The 17,706-nt window shown below is 40.6% G+C and overlaps 1 protein-coding gene across 1 annotated transcript in view; it reads left to right on the top strand.

Moving 5' to 3' along the window:
- The window catches only part of LPAR1 (lysophosphatidic acid receptor 1), a 78,034-nt gene that overhangs the window by 17,144 nt on the left and 43,184 nt on the right, over positions 1 to 17,706 (top strand). The window contains exon 3 of the mRNA XM_075136304.1: positions 6,789 to 6,957. Coding sequence (XP_074992405.1) covers positions 6,898 to 6,957 — 60 coding nt within the window. The 5' untranslated portion in view covers positions 6,789 to 6,897. The remainder of the gene's footprint in view (positions 1 to 6,788; positions 6,958 to 17,706) is intronic.

Below are 17,706 nucleotides of genomic sequence, written 5' to 3'. Positions count from 1 at the left end.
CCCTGTGTGATGTGCTAGCGTAACAGCAGCATGGAAAATTCACCTCGTTTCCTGTGAGGATCTCAGTTTCTTCTGCAGAAGTGAATGAGTAGCTCGGTTTCATTGCATCTTCAGTCTGTCGTTGATCTGTCTTCTCAGACTGAAAAATCTGGCCAGTTTCTTAGGGCTGGTTGTAACTTTTGTGATGCTCTTGCTAGTGGGAAAGGGCAGAGACCATCAAGTATGTTTTACTCTGGGGTTTGGGTTTGGGTTTTTGGTTGGGTTTTTTTGTTGTTGTTGTTTTATATTTTGCAAATACCCAGTATTTGCGAGGTAGAGATTTCCTATTGTGTCTGAACCTTTCCATATGTTACAAATTCTAGTAAAATCTATTTTTCTAGACAGTGAAGTTGAACTCAAGAAATGTCTGGCTTTTCCTGCAGAGGCTGTTTCCAGGGGCGTGATGGTACAGCCAGCACGGGAAACAGAGCGACGTTGTCCCTTTCCTCTGGCCCTCCCCTTCCAGACTTCCACAACTCCTCAGTAGAACCTTATAAATCCATTTTCACAGTGAATTTATTCATTCTTATTAACAGCTTCCAAATGGGCAAGATGCTATCGCTCTGCAGCCTCTTTAAGCAGTCTGTCTGCCTGTCCAGTGACTAGAAGCAACAGACGGGAAGGCTTTGGGAGGAGGTGTGTTTGTATAACTGGTCTTCACTGGGACAATGGAGGGTAGTGTTGCATGTGCTGTAGTAACAGGTGTAACTTGTGCAGTTTGCTGGTCGTTGGTCTAAAGGCATGCTGAATAGTTGCAACCGCTTCATTCTACAAGGATGTATATGAATAGTGGTCCAACCCAGCCAGTGCTCACATCAGTCCCCAGAAATAGATAATTGTCTTCCATGCTATTATTGACAAAATAATTTCCAACTCCAGAAGTGTAATTTCAGGTTCATTGCTATTAAACCTGTTTAATCAGTACCATATACTAGATCTATTCCGATACGTACTGCTATAGTAATAGACAGTGGATGCGATGACAGCCTTTATCGTGCTTTCTGGAGAGGGGTGTCAGGTGAAAGAGCCAGCCTGGCACCAACCAAGCTGCAGAATTTGTACAGTAAATGTATGTATTCAAATACACACACTGTCAACAAAGTTTGACAGGGACAGTTAATTTTGTGCTAGCTTCCAAATTGTATTGATGCATCTGCTGAGGAAAGAGAAGGGGAGGTCTTTTTTCTGAGACATCAGAAATGTGATGGGGAGACGGTAGGGAAGGAGTCTCATTAAGTGGAAAAAGACTTGTTGCTGTTGTTCAGAGGAGTTTAAGGCAAGAGTACAACAATGGGCCACACCATCTGTCTGGAAATCTCCTCTTTTATTTATTTTCTGCTTCTTTTGCCCAATACAGAATCACAGATACTAACTTACTGCAGCTTTTTTAATTGCTGAGCAAGTTAACGCAGGGCGCAGGAGGTTATCTTCATTTGCAGGCAAAACACACCCTGGAACAGAGAGAGAGGGCAGAATTGGGAGGAAATATGGATTGTAGAGATAATAACCACTTAAATTAGTTCAGCTTGTCCTTATGCTTTGGCGGGTCATCCAGTAAAGTTTCACACGCCTTATACAGCTCATTCTGCGAATTTATTTGTCACAGTACACCACGTACCAAACTCACGTCAAGATTCAGCAGTCTGGTCCCTGATACAAAACAAGACGTTTGCTGAAACACCACTCCAGACATGCCACGCGAGGAAGGAGGAGGAAAGTCCTGAGGTGACAGGTCAGGGACGTGGCACGGGGCTTTTCACCTCATCTTAACCAGTGGTGAACTGATGAATGTGAAAAAAATGGAGTGCTGTGTTTATGCAAAGGCTTTCTCAAACTGTTTCAGAGAAGTCAGTGCTGACATCAGAATTTGGATTGCCTTATGAGAATTTCAGGGACACCAAGAGCTTCTTACCTGTGTTTCTGTGGTGAGATTTGCCCTTTGCCAGTCTGCCAGTCTATGAGACTATCGTTTCATAGCTGCAGGTACCTCTGCTCACTTACGAAATCATGTTGATGTATTCTTGGGGGTTTTTAGTTTTTTTTTTAATTACAGTGTTTGAAGAGTCACTATTAAATAACTTTTTCAGAACAGTTTTAAGCTAGTGAATTGCATTTGTGTAAGTGAATTTGTACATCTACTCTTCAAAGTGACAACATCAACAGTGGTGAAGGTTTTACCTAAAATAATATAAGGACTCAAAAGAGGTAATACCTTTCTGTTAGGAAGAAGATCTAATGCTCTGTAACTTGCAAAAGAAAATCCAAATTTCTGCAATAGTTCCTAGCAGTCACTACAGTAAAGGAAGGAGTAACAGGAAGGCCTCTTCTCTTTTCTTAGCAGCATGAAATTGAAACCAATTCTTCTGCATTTCATGTTTGTTTTCTTATATGCTAGCAAGTGTATCCGTAGTTGTTCTTTTATTAACCAAGTGGTTACTGGAGAGCAGAAAAACACCTCCACGAGTCCATAGTAGGTAACTAAAAATTCATGTTATCATCATCACTTTAACAAGTGGTAAACTGAAGTGGTAGACAGGTCAAGTCATTGCTGTTGCTTTTCCCTGGATGGCATTCATTTGCCTTTTTGCCTTGTAAGGCTGCCGTGATGGGGTCATGCTTTTATTTGTGTGTTGAACAAACTAATGCATACAAGCAGCGGTTTTTTGATGAAGGAGGCTGCTGGAGGTGAGTGATGCCGAGTGATTACTTTTGGATGGCAAGACTTCAGACGCCACATGAAATTTGGAATGTCTCTGAAGTGACATCTGGAAGTGGGACCCTTATGTGAGATCTATTTTCTTACTTTCTTGCCTTTTTACGTGTTGTTCAAACACGTGGGGTTTTTTTTTCCCTTGATGGGTTTACGGGTCCTATCCATCTGGGATCAATGAGGAGTTAAAACTGTCCTCTGAGAAACTGAAGTTAGGCTTTTATTCACTAGAGGTGTGCAGGGAGGGTAGCTTTTAGCTAAGTCACATTTAAGAGCTTCAAGGTCATACCAAATCAGCATCTTCAGAGTCATGTAATCTAGAAACTTGAAGTCTGTGAAGTCAAGCTGTGGTACCAAAAGATGCTCTGATAGGGGTGCAGGAAACCAAAGCTGAAAGGCGGAAACAATGCAGGACACCTGAAATTGTCTGACACTGGAGACAGCCACAGATTGTGAAAACCCAATTTGCCTTTCGGTCCTAGCAGCGATGGGGGAGGCACTGTATGTTTGTGGGCCCAGATGAGATAAGCAGTGATGCAGAAGTTGTTGGCATTGCTGTATTGCTCCAAAATTGCAGATCACTTGTACTGTTCAAGAAACTGGGGGGGAATAAGGGTAATAATTTTTATCATTGTAATGGCTTTTCTGGAAGCAGTTCCTTCAAGATGATGTTTTTGTGATACGTGATTGCATTTCTCCTAACTACTCCAAGTAATGACAAAACTGCATGGTTCCTCTTTTCTGTGGTCTCAGACAGCTGATCAGAAATCATGATGCTTAATCATAGCATGTCGGAGAGCAATATGGTTTTTTTGGTGAATATGCGTTCCTGCTCCGCGTGTTAGATATGCACTACTCTGCCGAGCGTCAGCTGATTTTTTTTTTTTTTTCTCAGTTAACCAAAAACTCAATGTGTTACCATAAATGACTTTCTAAATGTTATAGTTTATGGTGAAACATCATTTCTTAGAGATGAGTCACCTTCACAGAGGATAAGAAATTCCATAATCTTCATTTTACTAATTTTAGATACAGATCCAACGTGTTTCCCCAGTTTGCAGTTCTCTAGGTGCACTCAGTAAAGACAGCAACATCTGTCAAGAGAAGAGTGCGTGGAGTGGTATTCGCCTGCGACACCTGCAATTCCAGTGTTTGGGAATGATATGTGTGAATCTGCTTCAAAATTGGGGTATTTTTTTTCAACGCTTTGTAGTGCAGCAAGCCATCAAAATCTCATTAGTAAGAAGCCACTCCTGTGCTTTTGTGTTTCAGACTTTCTTTTTAATAGAGATTACGTTTTCTGTCATAATGCCCTTTAGCAAAGTTCATTTGAGGATCCTGTTCCCTTTATTTGCAGTTCTTGAAAAACACGGGGCTGCACCTTGAACTCACATGGGTATTAAGTTAGGAGCCACCTTTGTTCCCTTGAATGGAGTCAGCCTGCTTTTGCACTGCTGTGAAAGCACAGTCCCCTCTGCACTTTATTATTGCTGAATGAGATGAGGCGGGTTGGGAGTGGGGGGAGAGTAATTTTGTACAGTCCAACCTGTTTTCAGCTGGAATGCTTTTAAGAGCCTGGCCAGTTGGCATAAAGTCTTAATCATTGTATACATCATGCTCAGGAGGTTGAGAAGCAAGGTGTATGCAGAAGTCTTCCTTTTCCTAGCCACATTGAGGGGTCAGGGCAATACAAGCAACAAAAACGCAGCGAGGTGCAGAAGGGGAAATGCGGAATGGTCATAGGCTTAGGAATTTTTTACTGATCCTGTGTTTTGTCTTTCATAGAGAGATGGTGAAAAATGACTACAGGTATATTTCTCTTCTCATCTGCGTTAAAGTGCTCGATGGATTTTGTGGGGTTAAGCTTTTTTTGATGTTTGTGTTCTACCTGGAGTGCACAGAGCTAGCTAAAGGCTGCACAGACTTAAAATTTTTTTTCCTTAGTTTTTCTCTTCTGCTCTGTGATGCTCCCTAGTAAAAATGATCATTTTCTCTCCTTTTTATATGTGGCAAACAGGATTCTAAGCGTAGCTCTGGTTTTGGTCTGCATAGTCTTCCCTAAAGTCTGCTTCATCTGTAATCTTTTCCCTATCTTTATTATCCAAGAGTGGCAGCATTTCAGGATTAAGAGAAGAGAATAAATTTTAAAAGAAACTAAGAATAAGCTGCTGTAAAGTAGGTGCAGTGGCATTGCTGCTCTTAAGCATGTTTTGAGAAGAACAAAAACAAAGGTCTTATGAGATCTTATTTAAGTTACACTTGTGACAGCTCACGAGACAGTGATGAAATGTGCTGTTTGAGGATTTTGAGGCTGTTGATGGAGTTTTACTGAAAATCACTCTCTTCTTAGTCAAATAGCAAAGGTTCTCTAGGTCAGAAAAGCAGTAGTTTCAAGTTGACGCTGTTTCCTTCATCTGTCACGCACAGTGGAAAAATTAGTGAATTTCAGAAAACAGGCAAAACTCTGTTTTTGAAAAGAAAACAGGAAGCCTGAAGGATGTGTAGCTTGGTTCTTTGACTTTCAGTGAAGGCTTTCTTGGAGGCTTTCTAAGTCTCCATTTTATGTCCTCTCCATGAGTATAGTAGTAGAAATTTGGAGCAAGGAGTGGAAAGAATGAAAGGTTACTACCAAGAAATGAGTAGGAAAGAATAGGGGTCACTGGAAAGCTACATAAAGATGGAAAAAGTGATCCAAGAGCTTGGAAGATGAGACAGCTACATGTGACGTAAGGCATGTGGGGATGTGTTGAAATGTGAAGCAGGCATTTCAAGATGATGCTTTTTAAGAAGGAGGAATAATTTCCACAGTGGCATGCAAAGCTGAGTTTAAATGAACAACACACACACACACACACACACAAAAAAAACCAAACAAACAAAACAAACAGTCCACCAAAAAAAAACCCAAAAGCCAACCACGACATAACTGACTCAGAAAAGCACGTGGAGTGCAACTTTCCTACAGCACTTACCTGTTCTTTCTTGGCTTGGTAAGTAAGTGAAGCCATTTCAAGCCTTTGAAAAAATGAACTGGAGGCCAGGAAAGTTACTAGCATTGTCTGTATGACTACACCATGGCATCATTTTGAAAAACAGCAGTTAGGTTTGGGGTCATTTTGTTGGACGCTGAATACACTTAGCGTGAGTGGTTTTCCGACATGACTTGCAGAATAGGAAGTGGTAGATAGAGAGAGCAATAGGTGTCTCTCCAAAATCCTTTCTGCGGTGGCTAATTTGTGGGTTGTATTGTATATGTCTGGCCTGATTCGGAAAAAAACCTGCAGTAGTCTTCATCTGGAATTTTTAAATGGGCTTAATTTCTTGGCCATTTACAGTTTTGTCCCCTTTTGTTTGGTTTTCTTTGCACAAAAGAATAGAAACATATGCAGAAGCTGATCTAACCTTGGTAAACATGATAGTTACAGAAATAATTTCATTCTGTTGGGTCATCTGATCAAACTTTACACAGCAATTCAGTATATTCACCTGCAGCAAATCTGTGTCTACCTGGCAAAAAAAAAGTGTGGTTAAAATAAATCAATGATAAGGATGTCATAATGTTGCAGTTATTTTTGTAACACAGAAGAAAAGTTCGTATGATCACCAAACTGTAAAACAATAGTTGTTGAGGAAATAAATGTATCCGAAATTCCAGCAAGTAATTCTATGAGTGCTCCTCTGTGAGGATTTTTTGTGTGTGTGTGTGTGCGAAACAAAACGTTAACATGATTCCAAAGCTCTGTAGGTGACCATCTTTCCTTGCAAATGTGTACATGGTCTATGCATTAGCCTTCTTGCTGTATTCAGGTTGTCTGAATTCTAGTTTGTGTGAGTGAATTGAGTGAATTGTTTTGCTGTTCTGGACCAAATTCCAATGTGCCCTTTGAAACTTCTCCTGCAAATCTGTTGTGAATGGTCATGTAAGCAAGTCGGGTTGTGCAAACTCACAGGCTGGTTTTGCAGCAGCCGAGGGGCTTGGGTGTTGACTACAAACCCAGTTCTCTTGTTATTCTCAACAATTTTTTTTTCTTCCTACTAGGAGCAAATGCCAGCATGACTAGGATCTGAGGAAGTGTTTCTGTGTTCCTACCAAAGGTTTGTGGGTGCAGAGGAAGGGTGCAAGGACAGCAGGGACATTTTGAGCTACCATGGATATCCCCACCGATTTGGTGCCGTCCTCCATGATGTCCCAACCCGAGGTGATTGAGGTGAGTAGACCACAGTGAAGCTCTGGCAGCTGAGCTGACTAAACATCTTTCTTATTTCCTCATTGAATCCTAACTTTTTCTCCTGTCTCACTTCTGAGTCATCGAGGGAATTTTTCCTGAAATACTGTATTAAAGACACTCATCATTTGCTAAGAATGTTGTTATACTTTGAGGCATGGCATTGTTGTGTTATACTACTATTTGTAGAAGAAAATATATGGCAAAATACAATCTTTATTGACTCCACGTAGGTGGTCCCTGCACTATGGTTTGATTTTTACTGTGCCTAATGAATACAAAGTAGGAGAAGGTCATAATGTGGTTCAGTTGGAATAATACCACAGGAAATTTCAGGTTTAGTGTTCTTATCAGAAAAGCTAAAGTTTTAAGCCAAAAGCAGCAATAAAACTAATGATATACTTACAATTACTAACACACTAATCTTGCTTTCATGAATCAAAGTGTGTGTTTCAGACCTGATATGTATAAATGCCTAAGTGATTTCTTCAGCTCCATGTACTGAACACCACGTACTTGTGTTTTCTGGTGAAGTAAATATTACAAACAGAAAAGGAGATGTTAATAACGGTCAAGATTTCATCGCAGAAAAGCATTTTCAAAGTCCCTTTGACTTCATAGAGACCCAAGTGTCTGTTGCAACTTAAAACTTTTAAGGTTGTGTATTTTACTGAAGAGGGCACCACAGTTGATTAAGGTAGATGTCAGAAAATTGGAGATCTAATGGGTATTTTGCTTTTTTTGTTGTTGTTGTTTGCTGGAGATTCTTTGGCTCAGGACACTACAGCTCCTGGCAACATGCACTGAAAAATGCAGTAGTTCAGAGATCCCTGGACCTTGTGAAGTTACAAAAAAACATGGCCAGTAATGGGTGGTGATGTGAAACGAGCTGAATCCAAAATCTGCTTTGGAGAAACTTCCTCCTGTGTTTCAAATGGAGAACTAGTATATTTTAAAGGTATTTTTGTTGCTTTTCAAGTCACTGTCCCTATGAGCATCAGAAAAGGATTTTGTGTCTTTACAGGGGAACATAATACCTGGTAGGAGATGGATGCTGTATGCTTGTGTGCCAGGCTGCCGGGCTGCTGCTGGAGTCTTCTCCCTTTCTGGAGAAGGGACCCCAGGCCATGTCCTTGCCTGCTCTGAAAGGCACTTGCACCCTTGTCTCCATGGGTTCTCTCTTCACAGCCTTCTTTATGTATCAGGAATTTGTGTATCTAAGGACTGCTGTTCAGGATAAATGCCTTCTCAAAGGGAAAATAAGGTCAACTGTGGTGCAAGAATGAGTGGAAGAAAAGCTCTCACTTGTAAAGGACTTGATGATCAGCATAGTCACCATTCTGTTGTACTTACGGGTGAATAAACGCACACGTCCTGGGTTTGCAGAGAGTTTCTGCTGAATAAAGCCTGCCCTGGACTTGCATTGCTAGACCAAAGACTAGAGATAAATGGATTATTCTGGTCATTCACTGGTAATCCAGACAGCTCTCTCTCCACATTTGGGTTTTAGAAACTCTGCTTCAATGAGATTTGACTTGGGACCCGAAAAGAAATGGCAACAGGAAGCAAACAAAGAATGGCATCTCAGTGTGGGAGATTATGGTAGAAAAATATCATTCTCTCCACCTTGTGTTGTAAAAATGGACTCAAATTTGATATCCATATGGGCAAACTTGCATGCATGCATGAATTCCCAGAGATGTCAGTAAACCATTGTGGATCTGATGATTGGTATAAGGCTTCAATCCTATGTAAAGGAATAACAGCTCTGAACAATCAGCTGGGAGCCATGTGCATGTTTCTGAGGGTAAGGAAGAGTTTTTTAACTGGCAAGGACATAGTGAGACACATAGCTAAAGAGACGAATCATTAGATGGAAGTGTTGAAGTAAAGCACTTTTCAGACTGGGACTGCATGGGCTTGCCTTTCACGTTTGTGTTGACATACAAATGAATTTTGGATATAGTTTAGAAAACTATATTCATTAAAATAATTTTTTTTCTGGAGGACATTATTTTGCCTTTTAAAACTGAGCAGATGCCAGAGCGTGCTGCAGAAGACATTTAGAGACTAATGTTTTAAGGAAGGTTTGGGTTTGTTTTTTTTTTTTTAAACTTGGAAGTAGCCTTACATGCCTTCTGCATGAGCTAGATGGCATCTCAGTTACAAAAAGAAGTGTTTTGCTACTTTACTTTAAACTTTCTTTATCTTTAATCTTTTTTTATCTTTTATCTTTAAACTTTCCTTTAGCATTGCCAGGATAGTTGGCTTCCTTCACATTCGGTCAATTTAGTCTTAGAAATAAATACTGTCTATTTTGTATACACATGTGCGTAAACGTATGTATGTGTATACATCTCAGTAATAAATATTCCTCTGCCTGTCATCAGTCCTTTAACTGCACAGGGCAAACAAGAATAGACTCTTATTTACCACGGAAGAGAATCCCAGAGACCTCAGCAGGACTTTTTACAATCCAAAGCCCACCCTGACAGGTTTTTGCTTGAGCTTGAATCCTACAGATGCTTGTGGTGGCACCACAATGAGGGAAGTTCCTGGTAATTTAATTGCTAATGGTATCTTTCTCAAGGTTTGTCTTCTGGATCAGGTAACAAAAGTTTAACATTTTGGAAAAGTTTTTGGAAGTCATTTCTTGATACTAGATGTGAAATTATTGTTACTGTTTTAAAATATTCTTGTGCTAGTGTGTCAACATAGGAAGTGCTTTTGGTGCTCTCTACAACTCTCTACTGAAGCAATACATTTTCCACCTGTCAATTCATACCGTCCCTATGCACTGACCTGTCTCCAAAGCTCTCTGCTCCCATCTTCTTTCCCTCCCACTTCATCCTGTTACCAGACGTAAGGAGTGGTGATTAAGAGCACAGATTTAAGGCATCTTGGCCATGTTTACATGAGAAGGATAAGTAAAGTTTGAGGGTAGTTTAGCTATCCATAGCTGAAATGTGGAATAGAAAATAGTTCTGGGACACCATATGTCAGAGAAGTCACTGAAACAAAAAATTTCCAGAATATGCTTTGAGTTTTTGGCAACGGGGTTTTATTGTAAGGCAGAATCTAGTGATTTCAGATTAGATAAGCCATTCTGCTCCTAAACAAAGAAAAACAAAAAGTAACAGAACTTTGATTTTTAAGTTGGGGATATTTTGTGGTACATGCGATGACTTCATACCTCAGCTATGTATAAGCAAAATTATATCATAGAAACCTGATTAGTCTGATAATGCAGTAAGCGGAAAGTTAAGTAATTCTGTGAGAAGCATTTAGCATCCCAGAGGGCTTTGCTGCTTGCAAAAAGGAAACATAACAAGTGGTGATCTAAACTGATTAATGTACTCTGTGGAGTGATTAGTATCTTTTCTCTTTGTGAATGGCATGAGATGAATTCTGCAGTAAAAGCTTTGAAGAAAAAATGATTTGAGCTCCAGTTGCTTAATGAACCAGGGACTTCCAACAGTGCTTCAGAAATGCTTAAAACAAGAAAACAACAAAAATTCATCATTCTCTCTTTGCTTTTGCCAGCAGTGGATCCTACCGGCCAAATATGAGAAGTAAATGAGTATATTTAAATAACTGCCTTGCAGCTGTTCCAGAGTAGTTTCTATTATAGTGGCCTTTCATGGCTGTGTGGTTACCAGAGCCAAAAAACACTTCTACCACTCTGTGCCATTGAATACTTCTCTATTTTCCCTTCTTTTTGTTTGAATTAGAGTGGAAGAGATTTAAACTATCCTTGCCACAGAATGGTCATCCTCAGAAGCTTTTTCCTCTTTATAACGATGCTTGAGAACAGACTCCTGTGGGGTGGCACATGATTTGCATTTTGGATTTAGTGCCCAAATTTCTGCAGCCAACGAATGTGTTGATTTTTTTCTCCCCTTCTAGGTGAGTAAACAAATTAACCTCTTAACCAAAACAGATCTCAGGTAGTGGTAAATAAGGTAAATGAGAGAACAAAAGAAAACGGTGAGACTGGAAGAAACAATTTGTTATTAGAGGTATATCCACCCAGTTACAGGTATCATAGATTGGGGAAACTTAAATACCAGTATGCTTTTTTTTTTATTCTTATACTAGATGAGATTAGCGGGGGTTCAAAATACATCTCCGTTTTGTTCAAAGTAGACCAATACTGCCTTACAGGTAGCTGCTCAGTACTGTATGAACAAGTTTCTGATAGAGAACCCATTGTTGCTAGAGTCCTGAGAGAGATTTTTCTGTATTCTATTTATATATTTCACAAAGCAGTTCATCAAAGCAAAAGAAACCCAAACTGCCTGTTGTATATTTCAAGGAAAAAATGTATTTGCCATGGCAAACACAGGATAGTCTTCATATTTTTATTTGGAAATCTCAATTTCTAGCCCAAAATGAAATTTGCTATGCTCATTAACATAATTTTGAATAAGCGTTTTACTTGTAGGCTAAACTTTCTTAAGTGCTCACTTTGCTGGTTTGCTTGGTGAGGAGTGATGGAAGGTGTGCCCTGGAGATGGAAGTAGCCCCAATAGCCTACAGCATTTTTTCAGCATAAAAGGCCAGTCTTTCAGCTGCTGGAGCCAAGAATTAATTCCCAGCTTGGCTCACTGAGCACCAAACTGGGCCCAGAGGATTCATGTTGCAATTCATTACGTGTGGAAACTCACTTGGGATGTTAGAGGTGCAGATTTCTTTTTTCCCCCCCCCCCTCCCGTTTCTTCCACCCTGATGGCTTCTAAAGTGACACAAATAGGGGACTGTGTGCTGCACCTCCTTCCAGAAAGCTCTTCGCGGGGCTGGGGTCTTTGGGGAAGCTCTGTCCTGTGTTGCACTCATCCTGCACAGCAGCCTGCAGGGACTTGCAGCAGGTCGGATGTCTGGCTACGATGCTCAGGTTGAGGATAAGGCAGATAGGCAACCAGGGAGTGAACTGGGTGAGGTAGTGGAGAAGCTTAGTCTGCATCATGACACAGACTTTTTTTGAAGGCATAAGAGGTGGCATATTTCAGTCACTAAATTAACTGATGGAATATAATTGCCTTCCTGTATGTCTCCCACAAATCCAGGAGGTGTTGAGCCTATACCCACGTTTGGCTAATGTTTGTGAAGCTCAGCTTGTCATGAAAGCTCCCCCACAAGAAAATGAAGCTTGAAGAGCTTTGCAGAAACCCTTTCTGTACTCTCTGTGGGACATTTGGGCTCAACATGCCCAATCACGTCTCTCCTAGTTGGCAAAGCCAATTAGCTTATTTTTGCAATACCTCCGCATTGCAGCGGTGGCCTCCCTTTGAGAGGAGCTTGGAAGGCAGAGACAGGGTGGCAGAGAAATGCTGTGTGGTCTGGGAACAGATCTTTGGTAATCAGTGTTTAAGCCATCCTAGCAATGTAAGGGGGGATAAGCCATCCTAGCAATGTAAGGGGGGATGTGATGATGTAGAACTATACCGTGATTCAAACAGTCTCCATTTCCTGCTCAATTGGAAAACATTCATCAGAACATGTAGGTAGCGCTTGCGAGGGATGCAGCTCATCTGAAAATGCTGGATTTGTGGAAAAGGAGCCACAATGCAGCAGTGTTTCAATTACTGGGTAGGTTGCTGAAGGGGTGAGTTCGCTCTCTCTCTGTGCTTGGATATTTTTTCCCAATTCCTCTAGCTTTTTAATTTCCTAAATATCCTTTTGCTTGCAGAATTCTGCAGTGAAAAAGACTCCATGTGAGCGTGCAGCAGTGCCTTTCTGCAGCAGTAGAAAGTGCAAGAAGTTGAAACCACAGAGCTGGCGATCTGGGGGCAGGCTGGGCCAGCTCAATATGCTCCTGACCATCACTGCTCTTCAGTAATGCTCTTGTGTTTGAATCGTGAATGGCATGGCTCCTGATTTATCTATCCTGAAAAGCTGTATGGCCAAATCGAGGTATTTCAGACCTGATAGTTAGTGACCCTGGCATCTTCCAGAGGAAAGGTATTTTTAGAGGTAGCTGGACTTCCTGCTCTCACCCATTCCTTTTTTAGCCCACGGAAGCTATTTTTGAACTTGCTTTTCTAGTAGTCGACAGTGAATAAGCACTAAGGAAGGTCAACACCCTCCCTGGTTTTATAGTCAATCTGTGGAGGTCGTAATCATAGTTTCCAACAGGATCTGTGTCACTTGTGAATTATACCTTCCTCAGCAGAAGTAAAATTGCTTCTTTTTCCAGTGTTGCTGGTGACTGGGTCTCTTTGGTACACTGAGTGTCTAGATATCTTGGCCTACCCTTTTCAGGTATAAACTGTAGGATCCAGAGAACTTCTCAGTTCAGTTTCTAGTAGTTGGGACATTTGTTAGCTTTGAGACTCCGTAGTAATATACTCTACTACAAAAGCATCCTAAAAATTACTGGTTATGCTAGCCATTGCCACACGATCCATAAGAAAGTTTATGCTTTATCATGTTATAGCAGAGTTAAAGGGATCCCTTTGCAAAGAGAGTCACTTCCTTGCGTCTTTTCAGCTACGTGAAGGGCAAAATGAGTCTATTAAAGAAGTGGCCTCCTGTGACTGACCCACCACATCTTAACATACAAGTTTTTCTTTAAGTCTGCCAAACGATTACTTTGGGAGATGCAATTCTGAAAAGGGTGTGTGAGGAGCTGTTGTATCTTCATGACAGGCTTTCATACTTTCATTGTGTGGATGAAATTATATCTGTACATAAGGCATGGTAGGCATAAGGCTATAATGAATCAAGATCCTTGTCTTAAGACTTTTTGATTTTTTGGCTTAAACTTTGGGTAAATGCCTCCTCAACTTATACTTTTATTTTTAAAGGAAACATCATCTTTTCCCCTTTATTTTTAAACCTCTTATTTCTTTTGCATTCTGCAGTTTGAACAATAGTTTGTGCTTTTCATTAGGTAATAGAGAAATTTTTTTGCAAATTGGATTTTTTTCTCATCTGTTACAACTTTACTTTCATAAAACCCATGGTTTTGCAGTTGTGGGTTGAGAAAGTATTTACATATTGACTCAATTATTCCTATACTTACTTGCTTATGCTTATTTTAAAGATATTCTTAATTGATACCCTTATTTGGGGATTTTGAAGTTCCCCCAAGATTTTCAGCTCTAGCCTTCCTGGTATGTTGGTAAACTTCAGAGTATTTAGCTAAACTGAAAGCAGTGCTACTGCTTTTGCATTCGCTGGTGCACTAAATGTAGAGCTTTAAGACATCTATTGCTGTTTTGGAGTCGTAGTCTACCATTCCCAATTCCGCATTTCCTCTGAAATATTTTCTGGATTTCTGGGCAGCACTGAGAATGATAAATACTGGTTTTGGGATCCAAGGGTAGCTACCTCAGAATTAAAAGCTCATCCTGTATAGAATGAGTGTCCTCCGAGTCTCACACACTTCAAGGAGACTGCATGCAAGTTGCATGACTTCTGAAAAATTGAGGTCTCTGGCTTGTACTTAGCATTTCATTGTATGCAGAATTGTCATCTTCCTCAGGCTTCCTTGCCAAACAAATTGCTTTTCATCTCCTGTCTGTGTTCTGGGTAAGAAAAGAGCAGCATGTCGAAGCTAATTCAGTAAAGGGAAAAAAGGAGAGGAGCAGACTGTGTTTGGAGAGCTAAGGGTTAAAATAGTTGTAAGAGTTTTCTTGGATATGGAATCATTTTTGTGGCTTCCAAGTTTTAAAAGCTCTGTAAAAGTCAGACCTTAGTATTCTAAGAATGTTCAGCTCTGCTTCTCTCGGTGAGAAATAAAGGCACCCATGCCTGCTGGGGGGGTGGTCCTTCTTTTTTTTTTTTTCTTTTTCTTTTTTTTTGTTAGGTGGACTGAGGAACTCTGCAAACTCTCAGATTGCAGTGGGTTTTGTAAACTGATCATTTGCCCCTTAGGCACCTTGTGCTAACTAATGCTTCGTTTAGACAGGATCAATCAGCAGTGTTTGAAAACTTGTTGGTGTTTTGTTTTCCACCCTAAGCATCTCTCCATGCACAGCCCTCACCAGGTGGGCTGTCACTCACCACCGAGCTGGCAGGATCCAGAGCTCCCCTCTAACCTTCCCGCTCCAGGCAGCCAGTGCCTTTTCCGCTCCGGTCTCTTCCCCGAGTGGGGAGGGGGGTAATGGGCTGCTCACCCAAAACACCCCATGGGCAAGCTGCTCCATGCCTTGGACCCAAATCCTCACCCCTCTCTTTAAGCTGTGATGGAGAGGTGTGGGCAGCAGCAAGATGAATCAAGCATGAAAAACTGAAAAGTTGCTTACATGGGCTCTTCTTCCCAACCTCCCCATGCCATGCCAGTGGCGTGATCCCGTACCACCAGAGGAGAGGAGCTGAGAGGGCGAGTATAGCAGATAGTGGCTGGAAAGGTCAGTGCCAAGGTGATGTTCTGGCTGTGGGATGACTAGGTGTTGACTGTAGAAGCAGAGTGAGTTTTATTTATTAAGTCCTGTCACGATTTTAAGAGTTTTAACTCCATGTACTCAGGATTTTCTTGTTCTTTGCTTTGGGACAACTGTATCTTGAGTATTAAATCAACCTCACATGGTTAGACGAGGCTTTGTTTTTAGCCTGCTATTACTCCATTTTGCTTTATCCGTGTTGTTGTTTTATAATTCAGACGTTTCTACACAGATGTGTCCTAGAGGTTTAGTTAACATGGGCAATTTGCAGCTCAGTTTGTTTTAAACATCTGTTGAGATATACTAAATGGATGAGGTAAATCTCAGGGCACTGCACATCTGGCTTACCCAGGCAATGAAACACACTGAGTGGAAACTTCAGGAAATTAAAATATAAACTTCCCTGCCCCTTTTCCTGCAGGGGCAGGAGAGGGGATGGGTCTGCCTGCTTGCATATGCCATTATGGTATGTTAACACTTTCAGTACCCCGAGGTACATTATATTTCCCTCCTGCTTGAGCCTTTCCAGTCAGAGAGCAGCATCACGGGTAAATGTGATGCCTTGGGATTTGTATGTTCATGACCTGGGAGGTCAAAACCTTCCTGTAAGATATAGGCTGAGAAAGCTGATCGTCTGGAAGTCCCCTGTTTGAACTTTTGTCAGCAAACTATCTCTTCTTATGCTCTTCTTTCCCTTGGGACTGAAAAGATTGCTTTTAAAGGAGATCCCAGGTTTTAGATTAGCCATTAGATGCCCTAAAAACAAAACTTCTCCAAAATCCCTTATGCGAACAGAGATTTTTGTTGCTGTGACTTCAAAACGAGAGAAGCAGCCAGTGAGCCTCATGCTGTTCCTCCAGGATTACTCAAGTGCTGTCATGCTTTTAAATTTAACAAGTCTGACTCTGTAGTGTTTTACATACTCTTATATGCGTTGCATACATTCAGCCCTAGCTTTGCGTTTTGTGAATAAGACAAATGCACAGCACCTATCAGTGCGTGTTACAGTGAGCTTTTTTTATCATATCTTGTTTCAGATTTCATATGAAAAGGCTGGGAAGGATATTACAAAATCAGGGGATAATTCACATTCTAAGCCCATGTGCAAAACAAAGCCACCAAAAAAAAAAAAAAAAGAAAAAAGTGATATCTACCACATTTTAAATTTCTGAATTAAAAATATGTGTCCTGTCAGGTGTAGCTGGTCTCTCTCCACAGGAGCAACAGCGAAGCAGGAATCGTTACATATGGACAGCAGCCATCTGAAAGAAAGATTTAGATCCACAAATATATAGACAAAGAGAAAATTTATTCAGGATCACAAAAGTCCACTAGATCCTGCAGTCCTGACCTCCTCTGTAACTCAGACTGTAAGACTGCATCCAGATATTCCTACAGAGAGAAAAAACCCGGGCATTTACATAATTAATGCAGATGTTGGCAAGCTTTTATAAGGGCCACTGATTCATTCGTATGACTTCCTCCCTCCCTCAAGGGTTCTTATACTTGACCTGTTATTACCACACGGTCTTTAACCAAAGAATTAAAGCCAGATGTCTTGCAGCTAGGTCTCCCTTTGTTAAGTATTCCTTATAAATTGTTTTTTCTGTGCAACAGCGAGATCCTACATGAGAACTTTTTAAAATTCTTAAATAATTGAGGCTGCAAGGTTTCTAACCTAAGAGTTGATGTATCCTAGAGGAACAATAAAAGTTTTATAGTCACTGTGCTGAAAAATACTGTTTACTCTAGCTTTTTATTATCCGGGGTCTGCAAATGTTTCTGATCAATGTTTAGGTTGGAGGTAAAATCATTCTAAAAAGACCTTTTTCTTTAACATAAATCCAAATGTCATGTAATGCATTTGGGGTGTAGGTGGCAAGTTTTGTAGGTTGCTTTATGGGAATTAGCTTAATTGTGTTGACAAACAGAGGGAAATGAAATGAAACTGAAATAGCTTTGGGTAATTCTAAGGAAATCTTTATCGGATACTATTTTCACTCGAGTCCAATTACTAATTCTGTACATTTTTTGTTTCAACATGAAGGCTAGGTTAGCTGTAGCATTTCCTGCAGAATGGCTGGAGCTGTCCAAAACATGGGGATTTGTCTGCATGTTTTAATGGGAAGAAATTCTCATCTTTTAGTGTTGTTGATCTCTTCCTTGGTTGGGCTTATTACCTGGTTTCTTGCTAAAACTGGTCTTCTTTTTGTGAAGATTCAAATTTTGTCAGTACAGTTTCACAGCCATAAAAGCAGGTTGTCAGAGACGGTTCTCCTGCGTCTCTTTAGAACGAGACTTTGTAGACATGAGTTTCTTGTTTTGGTTTTTTTAATTATTATTT

Source organism: Calonectris borealis, chromosome Z, assembly GCF_964195595.1.
Source record: "Calonectris borealis chromosome Z, bCalBor7.hap1.2, whole genome shotgun sequence".
In the NCBI taxonomy this organism is placed as follows: Eukaryota; Metazoa; Chordata; class Aves; order Procellariiformes; family Procellariidae; genus Calonectris; species Calonectris borealis.
This window is presented reverse-complemented; position numbering and strand designations above follow the sequence as displayed.